At 36.2% G+C, this 15,042-nt stretch overlaps 1 protein-coding gene across 4 annotated transcripts in view; it reads left to right on the top strand.

The window, feature by feature from the left end:
• LOC121859626 (laminin subunit alpha-like) overlaps positions 1–15,042 on the top strand; it is a 91,406-nt gene that overhangs the window by 48,954 nt on the left and 27,410 nt on the right. For all 4 annotated transcript variants that reach the window (XM_042356580.1, XM_042356573.1, XM_042356569.1 and 1 more), the window contains exons 30-42: positions 1,937–2,067; positions 2,910–3,060; positions 3,585–3,696; positions 3,888–4,002; positions 5,126–5,293; positions 7,090–7,252; positions 7,609–7,763; positions 8,792–8,934; positions 9,762–9,901; positions 10,381–10,514; positions 11,110–11,253; positions 11,374–11,573; positions 14,761–14,969. In XM_042356580.1, coding sequence (XP_042212514.1) covers positions 1,937–2,067; positions 2,910–3,060; positions 3,585–3,696; positions 3,888–4,002; positions 5,126–5,293; positions 7,090–7,252; positions 7,609–7,763; positions 8,792–8,934; positions 9,762–9,901; positions 10,381–10,514; positions 11,110–11,253; positions 11,374–11,573; positions 14,761–14,969 — 1,965 coding nt within the window. The remainder of the gene's footprint in view (positions 1–1,936; positions 2,068–2,909; positions 3,061–3,584; positions 3,697–3,887; positions 4,003–5,125; positions 5,294–7,089; positions 7,253–7,608; positions 7,764–8,791; positions 8,935–9,761; positions 9,902–10,380; positions 10,515–11,109; positions 11,254–11,373; positions 11,574–14,760; positions 14,970–15,042) is intronic.

Genomic DNA, 15,042 nt, shown 5'->3' with positions numbered 1-15,042 from the left:
CCTCATACCTGTGTCACTCACACTCCTCACACCTGTTACTCTCTACTCTAACAACCCTGTGTTATTCAGTTGCCATTTACTTCATTGCTCCTCATTACTGTCACCCACTATCCTCTCACTTGCATCTTGCTTGTTATTTGGACTTTTGCTCCTCTATCACACTCTTGAGTCACCTTTATTATCAAGTACTTTGGAGTTTTTCATTTGTGTATGTATCATTCTCCCTCATAACCTCATATTTTTCATATTACTTTCACATGCCTCAAGTTTTATAGTGTAATGTGGATAACAGACAAAAGTTTTTAATTCTCAGCTGTTTGTGTGATTTAAAATGTTTACACTTTTAGAAAGATTTTGTTTAGGGAGTTTTAAGCCAATCACTTATAGATTTCCATATACACATCAGTAACAGATGCAATAAGGGATATTTTTTAACACATTAGTTGTAATATGTCTTAGAAAGTTGAAAGGGCAGCAGCTGTGATATATTTTTGGCAGTGATGGTGTGACCTGTGGTTTGTGCCAGCAGGGTGGTTCTCAGGGGCTGCCAGATATTATTATAATAATAATTTACAAAGCTAGGTATGTATTTATCCTCATTTATTAATTTTTTTTTTAATAAAGGAAGGGGGATTCTTTAAAATATATCATAGATTTGGTTGTTTGATAATTATACTGTAGGGAAATGTGCTTTACTTATGAATAGCTACCAAGAGGCTTTGCCCCTATGATGAGTCGCTAATAGTGTGAGCTGTGTAGGTTAGGTTGGCTCAGTGCCTTGCCTGCTTTAGAGGGGCAGGAAGCATGTTGCGTTATTGTGTGTTATTACTGCTAGTAGGCATAGTTCTGTGTCAATATCAGAGTACTACATATGGCACTTCAAGAACCAAGCAACAGTCAAGGCCAAACTCTAGTTCCTGGTCTGGAGCAACAAGACATGCTCACTCCAGGGCTTCTACCTCCTCCTCTCGCTATGATTCATACAGGCCTTTAGACACGTATAGAAGACAATATGGAAGTTCACTCCAGTCAAGTAATCAGAGTACTTCTACATCATCTGTAGCAATACAACAACCAACAAGGGTTACATCCACCTGGAGATATGAAAACACTGGGCAGCATAGAAATTCAGGTCATCAGAGGCAATCTACCTCTGGTCATGGTAGATTTAGAGGCCAGAAAGTAATAGGCCATCACCGTAGCAGAACTGACATTGCTCAGGAAACAACAGTTCCCCCTCTGATTGAATCATCCATTGGTCTTACTCATTACACAACACTGGGTAGACATGGTCAAAGTTGGAGTAGAGAAAGTAACCAACGTCCCAAAACATATCCATCTCCCCGGGGCTCTCAACAAGGCAGACAGGGAAGGAAGAAAGAACGCATCGCTGGGGAAGGATATGGCAAGGCATACCTTGAGTGGTCTGAATTTGGTGTAGGTGAGATAAATTTAATACCATTTGTTAATGTTTCTATTGATGTCCAAAGGAAAGTAAGTTCACAGATTTCAGCTTTAACAAGATATCAAGTAAAATACAGACGGATGTACAATATTACAGTACATTATGTAGATTGGGTAATCAAGAGTGTAGTACTGTACAGTATAACCCATGTACTTGTACTGTGCAAAACAGAAATGTGAGCTCGCTGTGTCTGGCACTTTGAAGGGTTTGACATATGATGAGTTACCCATATCAATCTAGATATCGAAATCACTGTTTCTTTGTCTCATTTTATGATGTTTTTCCCATTGTTTTATTCTGAATTACCTTTAACTCATAATTCAGAAGGTTTATGTATTAAGATGTACGTATTGTAAATTACATAAATTAACACATACACACCCAACATTACAGTACTTTAGTAAAGTGTAGATAATTAAGTTATTAGGAGCAGAATTGAATGAAATATTCAAATTTTCACTTGTCTTGCAGGTTGTACCTGTGATGAGTGTGGCACTCGGAATTGTCAACACTTCTCTGGTGTTTGTGAATGTTTTGATAATGTCATTGGTAACCAGTGTGGCCAATGTGCTCCTGACCATTGGGGATTTGCCTCTTGCCAGGTAAGGAGTAATGTACAGTTAGATGTGGGTGTATCTGGTTGATTGTTCCATACTTTTATTTAAGTAATTTATAAATAAACATTGAGATTAAATAACTCTTCAGAGCCACTAAGTTTAAGAAGTTTAATCTTTAGGTTTAGGGTCCAGATATTTGTGACAGGCATATAAAATTCAAATACTTAAGTAATTTGAAAATTAGTTTTACCATCACCTTCAAACCAGAGTCTCTATAAGAGTAATCTTTGGCATGAAGATGCTCATAAAACTAGGAAGTTTGAGGTCTTTAAGCTAAGCATAAACACATTATCTATCTGCCTTTATTGGACACACATTATAAGATGATGTTTCAAGAATCACCTGGTCAGATCCAGCCGTGTTCCTGCACAGAAAGGAGCTGCTTAGTTTAGTACTGCAGTATAAAGTTTCCCAGTTTTGTTAGTGTTTTCCTGTGCAGAAGGGTTGTGAATTTCTTATTACTGTGTAAATTTTTTAATAATTAGCCGAGAGTCAAAGTAGCATATCAGATGATCTTCCATTATTGTGCTCATTTGTATTGATTGTTTTGTTTTTTACCTTTATTTAATTTTGTACTGTTAACTGGGTTCTTTGTCTGATTCACCTATAGGTTAAAGAGGTAGGGAGTGAAATTAAGTTTGACTCAAAGAACTGTGGGCTTTACAGTTGACCAATTTAAATGATTCCTGAAATGTTAATTAAAGATATAATTCATCTGTTATGTCCCAATTATTTTAGGTCAAGGTTTTCAATGTTTGTTAGAGGTCATAGAGTACATTTTATTTAGATTTTTGTTTCCATAACTTTATTATTTTTTATTTATTCAGGGTTGTCAGCCTTGTCAGTGCGGGATAGCATCACTAACTAGCCAGTGTGATGAAGGCACTGGACAGTGTCATTGTACTGGTGGAGTTACTGGTCAGCGATGTGACCACTGTATGCCAGGCTTTTGGAATTACACTCGATATGGATGCCAAGGTTGGTGGTGTTCATCTTGTTTTGCTTTATTTTCTCCAACATTCCCAGAAATGCGGAGATTTCTTGTACCTGCATTCTGTCAACATTTCTCTAATCTTAGTTGGTCCACCAGCATAGCAAAAGCAAAAAATCCTTTATATTCAACTCTGACAAAGACAAATGAATACACTATGGGTTTCTGTGGTGCTTGAATCCCTTATAATTATTTATTTTGCTCAGAAATTGACTTGATATTGAGAATTCTTATCCATTTATATTCTCTGTTGTATCTTTTTAATACTACAATGTCACATTGTCACATTCACATCTGCAGATGTCAGAAATTTGACATCCGATCCTTCACTAGGCTTATCTTCAGTGTAGGCCAAAATATGAGGCTTTAGTGGACTTTATATGTCAGTTGCTTCCTACTTGTGAGGTCATAAAGGGGGTTTTCAGAATTCTTTCAACAGAAATTTGTAAATAAAAAAAAATAAAAAATTCTGACAAATGTCTTTAATCTTTAATGGTTTCTTTCCATGCAGAATGCACATGCCGTGAAGGTTTCAGCGTAGGTGTTGGGTGTAACCCTCGGACTGGTCAGTGTCAGTGTTTACCGGGAGTAATAGGAACAAACTGTGAGGGATGCCCATACAGGTAGTGTTTGAAATTATAATTTACAGGTACACTATTATGAAGTTACTTGCCACATTGAGAAATTTGAATTTTATGATTAATATTCTGCATGCAAATCTAAATTCCTGTTGATGTATACAGTACTGTAGCTTTAAAAATAAATAACTTGAATGTCAGCACACATAAAATGAAGCACTAATATACATTTTCAGGTGGGTCTTGGTTGATGGTGTTGGTTGCCAAGAATGTGAAGAATGTGTCCATGCCTTGCTGGATACCACTGATGAACTCGCATGGCTCATTCAGCCAACAATCAATGAATTTGAGGTAATTCTTACTAAATTACTTAAAACACATTTATATTTCTTTAATGGGCATTGATAATTCACTCACTAAACTCAAATCCCAAGGTAGGTGATGTGGATGTTCTGGGTCCATCAGTTATGTAGCATTTTACCAAATTTCCATGTTATAACATGGATCACATAAAAGGATTTACATATTGCCTTACTATATTGTCTTGGTTGAGTGACTTCTCCTTTTCATGATTTTTTATAACATCAAGCCAGTTTATGATTGGTGCTATTCAGATGATTAGCAACACCTTCCCATAGTAACCATATTCCTTAACCCCTTGTGTATGGGGTCACCTCTGTGCCGAATAAAATCATCTAGTGTTAGCCAAATAAAATATTGAAAGTGACGTCCCCATAGTGAAGAGGTTAAAAAGGGAACCAAGGTTGCTCTCAAAGACTGACTGACTCTTGGCCACACTAGCATAAGCAGCCTTACCTTCCCTTGTTTGTTATCTGCCATATTGGAATTCCACTACCAAGGCTTTCTCTGTTTTCCCAAGTAGTGAGGGTCCTTAATCTGGCAGCTGTCTCCATACCCAAAGTAATGGATGCACTCACCTTGCAATTGACAATTCAACCAGCATGTGGTTGCAGGTTCCAGCCTTTTCTCATACTGTGTTAAGGGGGAACCCAGTTTTACATTACAGGATGTACATAATTCTATCATCAGAGGAGAGTTTATTTTGTTAATCAAATGGGTGTCTTGCTCATGGAATGATAATATCCAGCTGGAGGCTGATTTAGGTTTAAGGATTCTTATTTTGGATTTTGGTAGAAGAAACTGACTGGTTATTCTTCTTGGAGTCTCTTTGTCACATTTCAGTTATAAAATGGACTCTCAATCAATACCTAATGCAATATTTATTGCCACTTATTCCAGATGTTCAGTACGTCTTTGACTTATTCTTTTAATATTGAGTTTTAACTTAATAGGTGTTAACAGCTTTTTTATTTCCTACTGATTTGTGTCATTAGATTACTTTTTGAAAACTTGTGATTTGAACTAAATAATATGGATGTCACCATATGGAATATGTAATCAAAATGATGGCAAACCTCCTGTTATTAATATTAATATGCATTGTTGCCAACAGACTGCAGCATATAGCTTTTTCCTACACCAAAGACTGGGAGTTATCAACTCGACTTTGTATGAACTTCGACCTCAAGTTAATTTGCTGGACTTGTCTGAGGCTGAGAATGTACCTCTAGAAGGCGATCTAAACTCCATCATGAAAGAAGCACAGTCTGTGTCTGCTCAAGTAAGTTACTAGTTGCTCAGCCACAACTAAGTTCTGCAATATCTGAACAACTTATAACTAGGAAACTCTTGTGTGTGTGATTCTTGGGATTAAAATAAACTGCCACACAAATGTGTAAATTCTATTAATAAGTATTTAATATTATAATATACCTGTACTGTATGTGTTTGTCATCAGTCTTGGGGCCCACCGAGGCTCATTAGAATTTAGAGCCTATTATAATGTGTGGCACACTTGATCTAGGTTGTAACAAGACAGTGCATTATATAGATGATACTCAGTCTTATTAGAACATAAGTAATCAGAATTCTCTTATAACTGTGGCAGGGTTAAAAAAATAAAAGACTGTTATCTACCGTTTATTTTGACTGCCAGTGAATAGATTGCTTATGCTTACTCATGATTATAAAAACATATAAGTAATTATGAATCAATTATTTATATTTCTGTTGTGCAGCATGTATCATCTGCTGGCAGAAGCTAGTTAGCACTTATATGTGATGCATGAGTATAATGTAATCAAACTTTTCGTTTTCTTTTGCATTTTTCTTGTCTGTTACACCGGTGTATTAATGGATATCAGTGGAGGCAAGAAAATTTTTATTACCTCAGGGAGTTGCAACCTTGCCTTGCCAGCTATGAAGGTGCTTGGAAGTCTTATGATGAATGCCTAGTTCCCACTCTGTAAAATTGGGTGAGCAATAGGATGAGCATCCATCCATAAAACTTACTTCAGATTTGCTTGATAGCAAATGGGACACCATGCCATCAAGTAATCATAGGTTCATGGCTAACCCTCACAGGCATTCTGAGAATGCTATACAGTACTGTATACAGTATTACCTCAATATTATGCCAAACTGCCTTTCCTCAAAATTAAGTACTAGTAGGTTTTTTCATCCTCATCTAAACACTTGAGGAAAAGAATTCATTAACAACCAGCTGTGTCCTGGTCTGAGTCTTCATTACTACCATCTATGTCTCAGATCTGTTACACCCACGTGTTTCCTGAATTTTGGTTTTGTGAAATATTAGAAGCTTTTGGGTTTGATTGGACCTTGGTTGTAATCTGCCTCTAGAAATTGCTTTCTACTCTTCTACTCTCTAATACAGTATTAGTTTGAATTCCAACCCAGCTTATGTCACTTAACTTTGGCATGTGCTACTTAATTCATGTATAGAGGTTTCCTTATCAGACTGCAGTCAAATAAACCCCAATCTTAATGGCCTATAGTCCTTGTAGGCCCTAATCCTATTGATGTACAGTTAAAGAATCCTCTTTTGTAACTTTTAGGATTGGGGCCTGGTCCTGTTGAGCTCCCATCTCCTTTTTTAGGATAGGTTAGGGTAGGGCCTTTTCAAACAGGATGCCATTTGGCCTACAACTGAAAGGATTTTAGTGGAAAATAGAGTAAAATTTATAGTAAATGTTTAAACATATAGCTATCGGTAATAAGTGTTTACAGATGAGCCATACTTACTCTTATTATACTTTGGTCAGATTTAAATTACTGGAAATGCTTTTCTGTTTCAAAGTAAACTGTGTCGTGTAATCATTTATACCATGGACCTTGTTTATTTTTCTAACTTATTCTGTTGCTCTTCACAGTCACTCGGATCTTTTGCAAAAGTTTTCTTCATTGGTATGGGAGTTTATTCTCTTCTAGGGAGGAAGAGTTATAATAATTTTATGTCTATAATTACTTGAATAATGAATTAGAAATTATGACAAAAATATCATGTAGTGCTTTATCTGCTTCAGTAAAATATGTGATTAACTATTATGTATATTTTAGAGTGAACATGTATTGGATCGAGCTGGAGGGGCTGCAACAGATAGCTTTAAAATTCATGTAAAAGCATTAAGGGTTCGAGAAGATGTAGATGATGCTTTCAATTCAGCCCGGGGCATCATTGGTGAGATCAACAGACTTGTGATTGGTCTGGAGACTGGCACAGGTAAGAACATTATTTTTTCTTGATAGCTTCCTTGCATCACCTGGAATGACTTTCCTGTTTAGTTGTTTATGTATAAAAGGTTTGCATGTTGTACAACCTCTTTTACTTCATCATAATTACTGTAGTATGAATTAGATATTAGTGAGAATAATTATTTTTTCTATTCAATTGTAAAATTGTAGGATAATTTGATACAGTATATGTTTATTATACAGTATATACAGTAGAATCTCAGTGTTTTGTAATATGTAGAGGGCTATTTTTTTTTCCATGAAAGAGTAGATAGTGATGGAAACAAACACTTCCTCATTATGGAATTAAAGACCAAAGCATGAAGTATCATCCTGTTTTCCCAGGGGCCCAGTTAGAACAAGCTATTCGTGAAGCAGAAGCTGTGGTAGAAGAGATGAAAAAACGCAGTTCTACAGAGCAGCTGGGTAAGGTGGAAGAGGAGAAAGAAACAGCAGAGGAGCTCCTTGACAGCATGGGAACTTTCTTTGAACCAATTAAGGTACAGAATGTTTTTGGCATAATATTTTAGGATTTATAAATACTGTACTGTAGTATTGGTATCACCATGTCAAGCAAATGTATTGAAGTGTATGGCAAGAATCTGTGTTGAAGACAAGGAAGGAGAAGTACAGGGAGAATGCTGATAAGAAATTATTATGGGGGTATGAAATAAGGTCTCTGGATAGAAGGTGAAAAACAGATTAAATGTAAGAAATTATATGCTTGAGGGCAATGAGTGGGGTAAATATGATGAAAAAGGAAATATAAAATTAAGTGAAGGAAGTGTTGGGCAGAGAGCAGGTGAGTTTCTTAAGTGAATGGGATATATTGAGGAAATGGGAAATGATAGATTGGTAAAAGTATCAGAGTTGCATGGAAATGGAAGGATGGGACGGAGGGCACATATGAAGAGAGGGAATGGACATCCAGGAGGTAGCATTGTTCAAGAGTGAGTGTAGAACTTGGAGTCAAACAATATTATAAGGAAGAGCTTGCTGCTGATGAGTGATGCTGGATTGTGTGAAGTAATAGGGCTAAACCAGATTTGGGGCCTTGTTTTGGAAGGGGAGTATCAAAACAGAACAATTTCACATAATTCACACACAAGAGAATGGATGAATGAAAGAGACTATATAATGGAAAAATTTGTGTGTTTTTATTGATGTTTCTAACCACCCTGCATTTAATAGGATGGAACATGAAAGTGTAAAAAGAAAAAGAAAGTTTGACTTAATTTTAATGGTCAATAATTACATTTTTAATAAATGAACTTGGGTTTTAGGTTGATGTCATATAACTTCATGTCTGTAAATTGTTCTATAACTACATCAGTGTGTGTTGTAGTTTTTTATTTACAAAAGAAACTTCTAGTAGATTTTTTAAGAAGTGAGGTTAAAGTCACAATGTCAAACCCTTTGAAAGGAATATTTAAAAAAATCATTTTGGTTAACTTCCCATATGGCCAAGTGATTATAATGTGTTCTTATAAAATAAAAATAAATTTATGATTTAATTAACTTCCCATAGGGCCAAAGGAATACACTAACTTCATATCAAGAACATTTGACAAACTTTGAGAATAAGATTAAGGAAATGAGAGATTACATCCAAAAGGCCACACAACAGACAACTGATGCAGAGCACCAGATCCGTAACAACAAATTATATGGGTAAATTGTATTTTCCAATTAGTATTTCTTCCATAGGAAACTGTTGGTAATGTGACTGGTTAGTTTTATATTTATGAGTCGGGATTTCAAGCATGATATGTTATTGATTGTACAGTACTTTGCTTACCTTTTGTGATGAGGTACTTTGTCATGTTTTCATACAAGGGGCTTTGTACTGTACTATCAAAACAAATCTAGAAAAGAAAATTCACAGGGAAAATTAATCAGAGAAAAAAGTCACCTAACCTAACCTAACCAAAATTGTGGGGTTTTTTCCTAGTCACCATCAAAAGAACCAGGCCTCCAGACAAACCCTCATCTCTCAATTCATAAAGATGGATATTCACTGGGATATAAGGGCCTCTAGATGCTCAGGAACACTCACTTGTTCTCCCTTTCATAAATAACCATCACATTATCACTTATGTTAAGAAAGGACATTCCATTCAGGTTTTTTCTGACTTTCTTCTTTTATTCTCTCTCTCCTGGATTATTGGAGAGAGATAAGTACCAGAGTATAGGCTTTATGTTATATTGCGTGAAAATGATAGTGGAATACAGGACCTTATAGCAGCCATACAGTCTCTAGTGTTTGTTGAAGATATACATGTTTAAACATTTGCTTGATAGTTACATATGTTACGAGTTTTGTCTTATTTGTTGACTTGTGTCCTTAATAAATTCCATGAGACCCATTAGATTATCAGTAGAGGGAACTAATTTAATACCCACTTTGGACTAGGGAGATCTGTGAAACCGTTCACATCTTTGTTAATATGAGATTGTAACAAAGATAACTGAAAATTCTTCACCTATTTTCCGTGCAGATACAAGTCACTGAAAAAGAAACTGGAAGAAATACGTCGCTTGGATAGGGTGATTGCTGCCGAGTTAGAAGAATCTCAGAATCTGGTTGATCAGGCCAACGGGAATCATATCAACGCATCAGCTAACTATGAATTACTTGGTACATATGACTTGTAACTGTAGTATATACTGTATTTGGTATAGATCAGATGCTTCTAACTGTAGGATGTGTTGGGTACATGTTGGGCTGCTCTGTGATATACTGTTCTATCAACCCTTAACTTCATACATCAGTACTGCAACGAGTGTTAATTGGTCATATTACATTATTTCACTAATAGTGTAAGTCTTAAATGATATACAGTACTTACAGTAGACTTAATCTTAATTTTTTTAGATGATTTTTAAGAATGTATACCATTTGTATGACTGTGGTCAGAGAAACAATGGGAAAAATGTTATCATTATAAATATTACACAGTTCAGTAATACTTTCTTGGGCAACCAAAACAACTACTTTATTACATTTAGTATTATTTGACCCCATTCCTCATTTGTTTGCATAAATTTTATTTTCCCATTCGTTTGGCATAGTTTATTAGAATTTTCTGTAATGTAACTTTTTTGTGTTTGTAACAGTGATGGAAATAGAACATCTTCGTGCAGTCAAATCAACTTTAGATGACAGTGTGACTGTGATGATGAAGGAATTAGAGGAGGCACAGTATCCTGCCCAGAGAGCTGAGGGTCATGCTGAACAGCTGGGAATAAGGGTGAGATTGATTACATTTTTGTAGTGAATTCTTTGTCTCCCATTTACTTAAAAGGTGTTTGGTGTACAGTAGTGTTTACTTCTAGACCAGTGTGACACTGAACCTACAACTACTATACTGTACATATTGTCACAAAATTTATCAATATAAGTTATCAACCTCTTGGATACAAGGGGTCTCTCTCTTCTGAATAAAACATCTGGTATTTGCTAAATGAAATAATAAAAGTGGCATCCCTGTAGTGAAGGGGTTAAACAGACTTGTTGATCTGATGTGTGAAAGGTACCTGTATTGTGCAGTATTACTTACTGGTCGGTATTCTTATTCAGAAGTCAGTCTTCTTTTGAGGGCTGAAAAGTCTTAATGTCCATGACTTTTGTGATATATATCTCAGAAGTATTTTACCTTTGACTGAGGGGAAGAGGGTGGTAAGAAGAGAGAGACATGGAATAACAGATACAGTACTACAATATATATTTTTTATAATGAATTGGAATTTGAGAGGAAAAGATGATGAGTGGGGTTCATGTATGATTTTACCCTTTCTTCAACAGCCTATGCCACAAGAATATGGTTAATAATTAATTAATTTCAGGCTGAAGAGTTGGATGAATTGTTAGCAGACACACGAGAGGTAGCAGAGAATGCTCTTGCTGCAGCTAATGCCTATAAGAATATTGTCTTTGCTATTGATGATGCTTACAATGCCTCCCTGTCTGCTAACATGTCTGCACAACAAGTAGGTTTCATAAATAATATTATTTGTTTCTGTGGAATACTACACCTTGATTAAATTTGAAAGAAAAAATTATGTTTATACTGAGGGGAAATTTTTAATCCATTAATGAATCTTTCACAGGCAGTAGAGAAGTCTGAGGGACTGAGTGACCAAGCCCTAGTCTCTCAAACACAGTCAGAGGAGAAGTCTGGATCAGCAGAGGTCCGAGCACAACAGGTTGAGAAGGAGTTACGTCCTCAACTGACACAAGCTCAACTAGATGTGAGCAATCTTAAGGACATGAACTTGTACATTAGTGACAACCTTGCAGTTATAGAGAGGTAAAAAGATATATATTCTCTTGAATTTTTTGTACAGTTATTAAATGCTACCAATTACCATCCTGGACTTTATTCAAAGGTTAAATTAAAATTTTAATTGTTGTAGTAAAGCCTCATAATTTAGTTTTATCTTGGCACAAGAGTGCTGAAAACATATACAGTGAAACCTCGCTTTACGCGGTCAATTGAACCCACGGAGGCCCGCGTAAAGCGGGAAACGCTTAAAGTGAACAACAGAACATATGGGATTAATTGAAATAGAGACTGGGCCGACCCCCAAACTCCACTTTTTCAGACACAATACCTACGTTGTAGTAAAAATAACTTCTTAATTTTATGATGGTATGCACACACAATTAATAATTAAGAGAAATATCAATAATATTAGGTTTTTTTAACACTTACATTAGTAGAAAAGATGGCTGGGCACACGGGGATGGGGGGGTTGGTTCCGAGGCAGAGGGTAGATTATTGGCCCTCACCTGTATCACTTGTATCAATTGTATCACTATCCACCACAGAGGCTTGCAGGGCCTCTTTGTCAAACCCCTCAAAGTCCATATAAGTCCATATCCTCACTATCACTGACTTGGGCCGGCTGTGGTGGGTGGCGGGTGAAGAACTCAGTAATGTTTTGATGACTGGGCGACCTTGTGCGCACCCTGCCTGTGCCGCTCTCCGCGTAAAAAAGTACATGCACCGCCTAAGGTGAGCATTCCGGGTCTGGCAGGGTACCGCGTAAACGTGGAAACGCATAAAAAAAAAAAAAACGCGTAAAGCGAGGTAATACTGTACAGTATAAATTTTATTCATGGTGTGTATTAAGATATGTAGAAAAGCTAATGAATTACATTAGTTGATGACAAGTCATTTTTAGAATGTATGGACTGCCTAAGTATCAAGTTCAGTGTTGTCTTGGCAAGTTCCTGTATTCCTTTGTGCTCCGTCAATAACCCTTGATCTCATCTGAGATCTTGGCCCTCAGCAATATGATCCTATGGATATAAGACAGGAGTTTTTGAAGATTGCCTGTGAATAATTTTTTTAATGAATCGACCTATTTATCATCTGTTTCTTTAACATTTTGCTGTGACATTTATACAAGATTCAATTTTAAAAGCATTAGGCTTACAGTATTAACTTTTTAGATCATTAATGTAAGGAATGATTACTTCAGATGACCATGTGGGTAATGTGCATGTGTGGAGATTAATGGAACTGTATTTATGAGTAAGCTAAAAAGATGGTGTACTGCAATAGAAGACCAAAACTGAGTTTAAAAAGTTAAAAACTATGGGTGTATGTATGCAAGATTGTGTGTTGTTATGAGGGAGTTTGATAGAAATGAAGAGGAAATCTGTACATCTGAATGTTTGCATGTCTCTTGACATAAATTTGAATATGAACTTATATGTTTTCTTTGCATTATTTAAATCTTGTTTGTGGAATGGACAACTAATGTACAGTCAACAAGTTCATGGGATAATTTATTAAGGACAAAAGCCTAGGTTATCCAGCCACTTGACAAAAAATCTCTGTATAGTACTGTAGTTGAAAACATATTTCTTACCTCAAGACAAAAGCAAATTGGGTGAAGGAATAGCAGTTTTGATATTCATGTTTTTGTCCTGGGTTTCTCTCATAGATAAAGACAATGCTGCTATCACCCACCTGATTTGAAAAAGTGCTATATCTTCACTCGGTTTGCTTTAGTGTTGAGTTACCATAAGAAATAAGATTTTTAATATATATTTTTTGCTCAGGTGGCTGGTTAACTCATTCTATTGTCCTTAATTGTTACCATTAATGGTTTGACAACCAGAGGTCCCAGGATCTGTGGCATGTGTGACTAGAACTAAGTTCCAGGAAAAAATGTGCAAAACAGTTAGTCTCTCCCAACACAACTTCAAAAAAGGGTATTTAGGAAGCTTTCAGTTGCTATTCAGACAGAACACTAATACGCATGTTATGCTCATTATAAGTCACCTGAGCATGCAGATCAAACCTCCTGACTTCATTTTATTTCAGCAACACGTTCTCTCTTGTCATGTTTTGGACTACAGTATTATCTCAATTTCTGTTTGTTTTCCTAGCAGCCTTAGGTGTGAGTATTTTATTAAAGGTGTGTATCAGATTGCAGGTACAGTATTTCATGTGCTTAATAAACCAGTTAAGGTAATTTAATGACATAACTGAATGTAGGGCAATACTACATTTCTGGTACAGTATCACAGCTTTGCCATTTGTTTATATTGATTGTAGTTTCTTGTTTCCTTGGGGTTTTTTGTTTTTAATGGAATTTCTGGAATGTTCCATTTAGAAAAGTCACACAGCTTGTCCCACCTGAGAGTTTGTTGGGTCTACACAAACTGGTTAATATCTTTTTGGGGAGATGATTCGGGTGCTTCATGATCTATTTTAAGGTAAATTGGAATACTTTTGGGGATCTGATAGCCAGCTAATTGTAAAATAGGCTGTTCAATAAGGAAAGTTAGGCTTTTGATGACAAGTTTCTTGCTGAGTGTGCACTACCCCTCAACCCAACTGTGTCCATTTTCCACTGTGGACACATTCCAGTCCTTTATCTCAGGCAAGACACACTATAGAGATACTTTCCCAGTTTGAAGTAATTGTTCCTATTGCATCACAACAATTTGTTTGTAGAACTTCTCATTGTATGACCTATTGTCAGGGGTGTTCCTTTACTCGACTGCCTTTTTGGCTATATTATTAGTGCATTTTACTTCAGCCATAAGATGTGCCTTAAGTTATAAGATTAAAATATGAAGGACTCCTGGTTTTCCTTTTCTTCCTCAGTTTGCTTGACCTGTAGGGCATATGCAGAATTCTCATATTTACCCTCTTCACACAGTAGCACATTCTCCACCCACTTCTCAGCCATAAAGATCCTTACACCACCTGACCCACAACCACAACCCTTCCAGAAGATTTAGTACATGTCATTCCCCTTTTTTCAGGGACAATGTTTGCACTGGAAAAGATTGAGCTTTTTTAGGATTGATATCTAGAATTTAGTCTTATCAGACACATGTCACAGGTTCTGGGAACCTGGTTTTCAAACCTTAGGCTTGTCAATTGTACATGAGTTACCATTTCTTTCTTGTTATGCAATGATATTACTGGATCCATTTATTATTTTTGTTATTTCATATGTGGAACAACACAGTAAACTGAACAGCCTTGATGAAGAAGCAGTTTCAACAAATGCTGCAAAACTTAAGGAAGCTGCTGTTAGCTCTAGGGAGGAAGCTGATGGAGCCATTCAAAACATAGCCAGTGTTGAAGGAAAATTACCTGGAGCTGCTGAAGATGCACGTTTACTAATGAGAAATAGGGCAGAGGCAGGGAAGGCTATAGAACTAGCCAGTAAACAAGGTTGGTGAGAGAGAAGATTAGTTTGTTAATTATTATGATTTCATTTCATTTTTATTATGCATCTGTAAATGAT

Source organism: Homarus americanus, unplaced genomic scaffold (assembly GCF_018991925.1).
Source record: "Homarus americanus isolate GMGI-L3 unplaced genomic scaffold, GMGI_Hamer_2.0 scaffold2224, whole genome shotgun sequence".
NCBI lineage: Eukaryota > Metazoa > Arthropoda > Malacostraca > Decapoda > Nephropidae > Homarus > Homarus americanus.
Note: the sequence above shows the minus strand (reverse complement) of the source record. Positions and strands in the feature narration are given on the sequence as shown.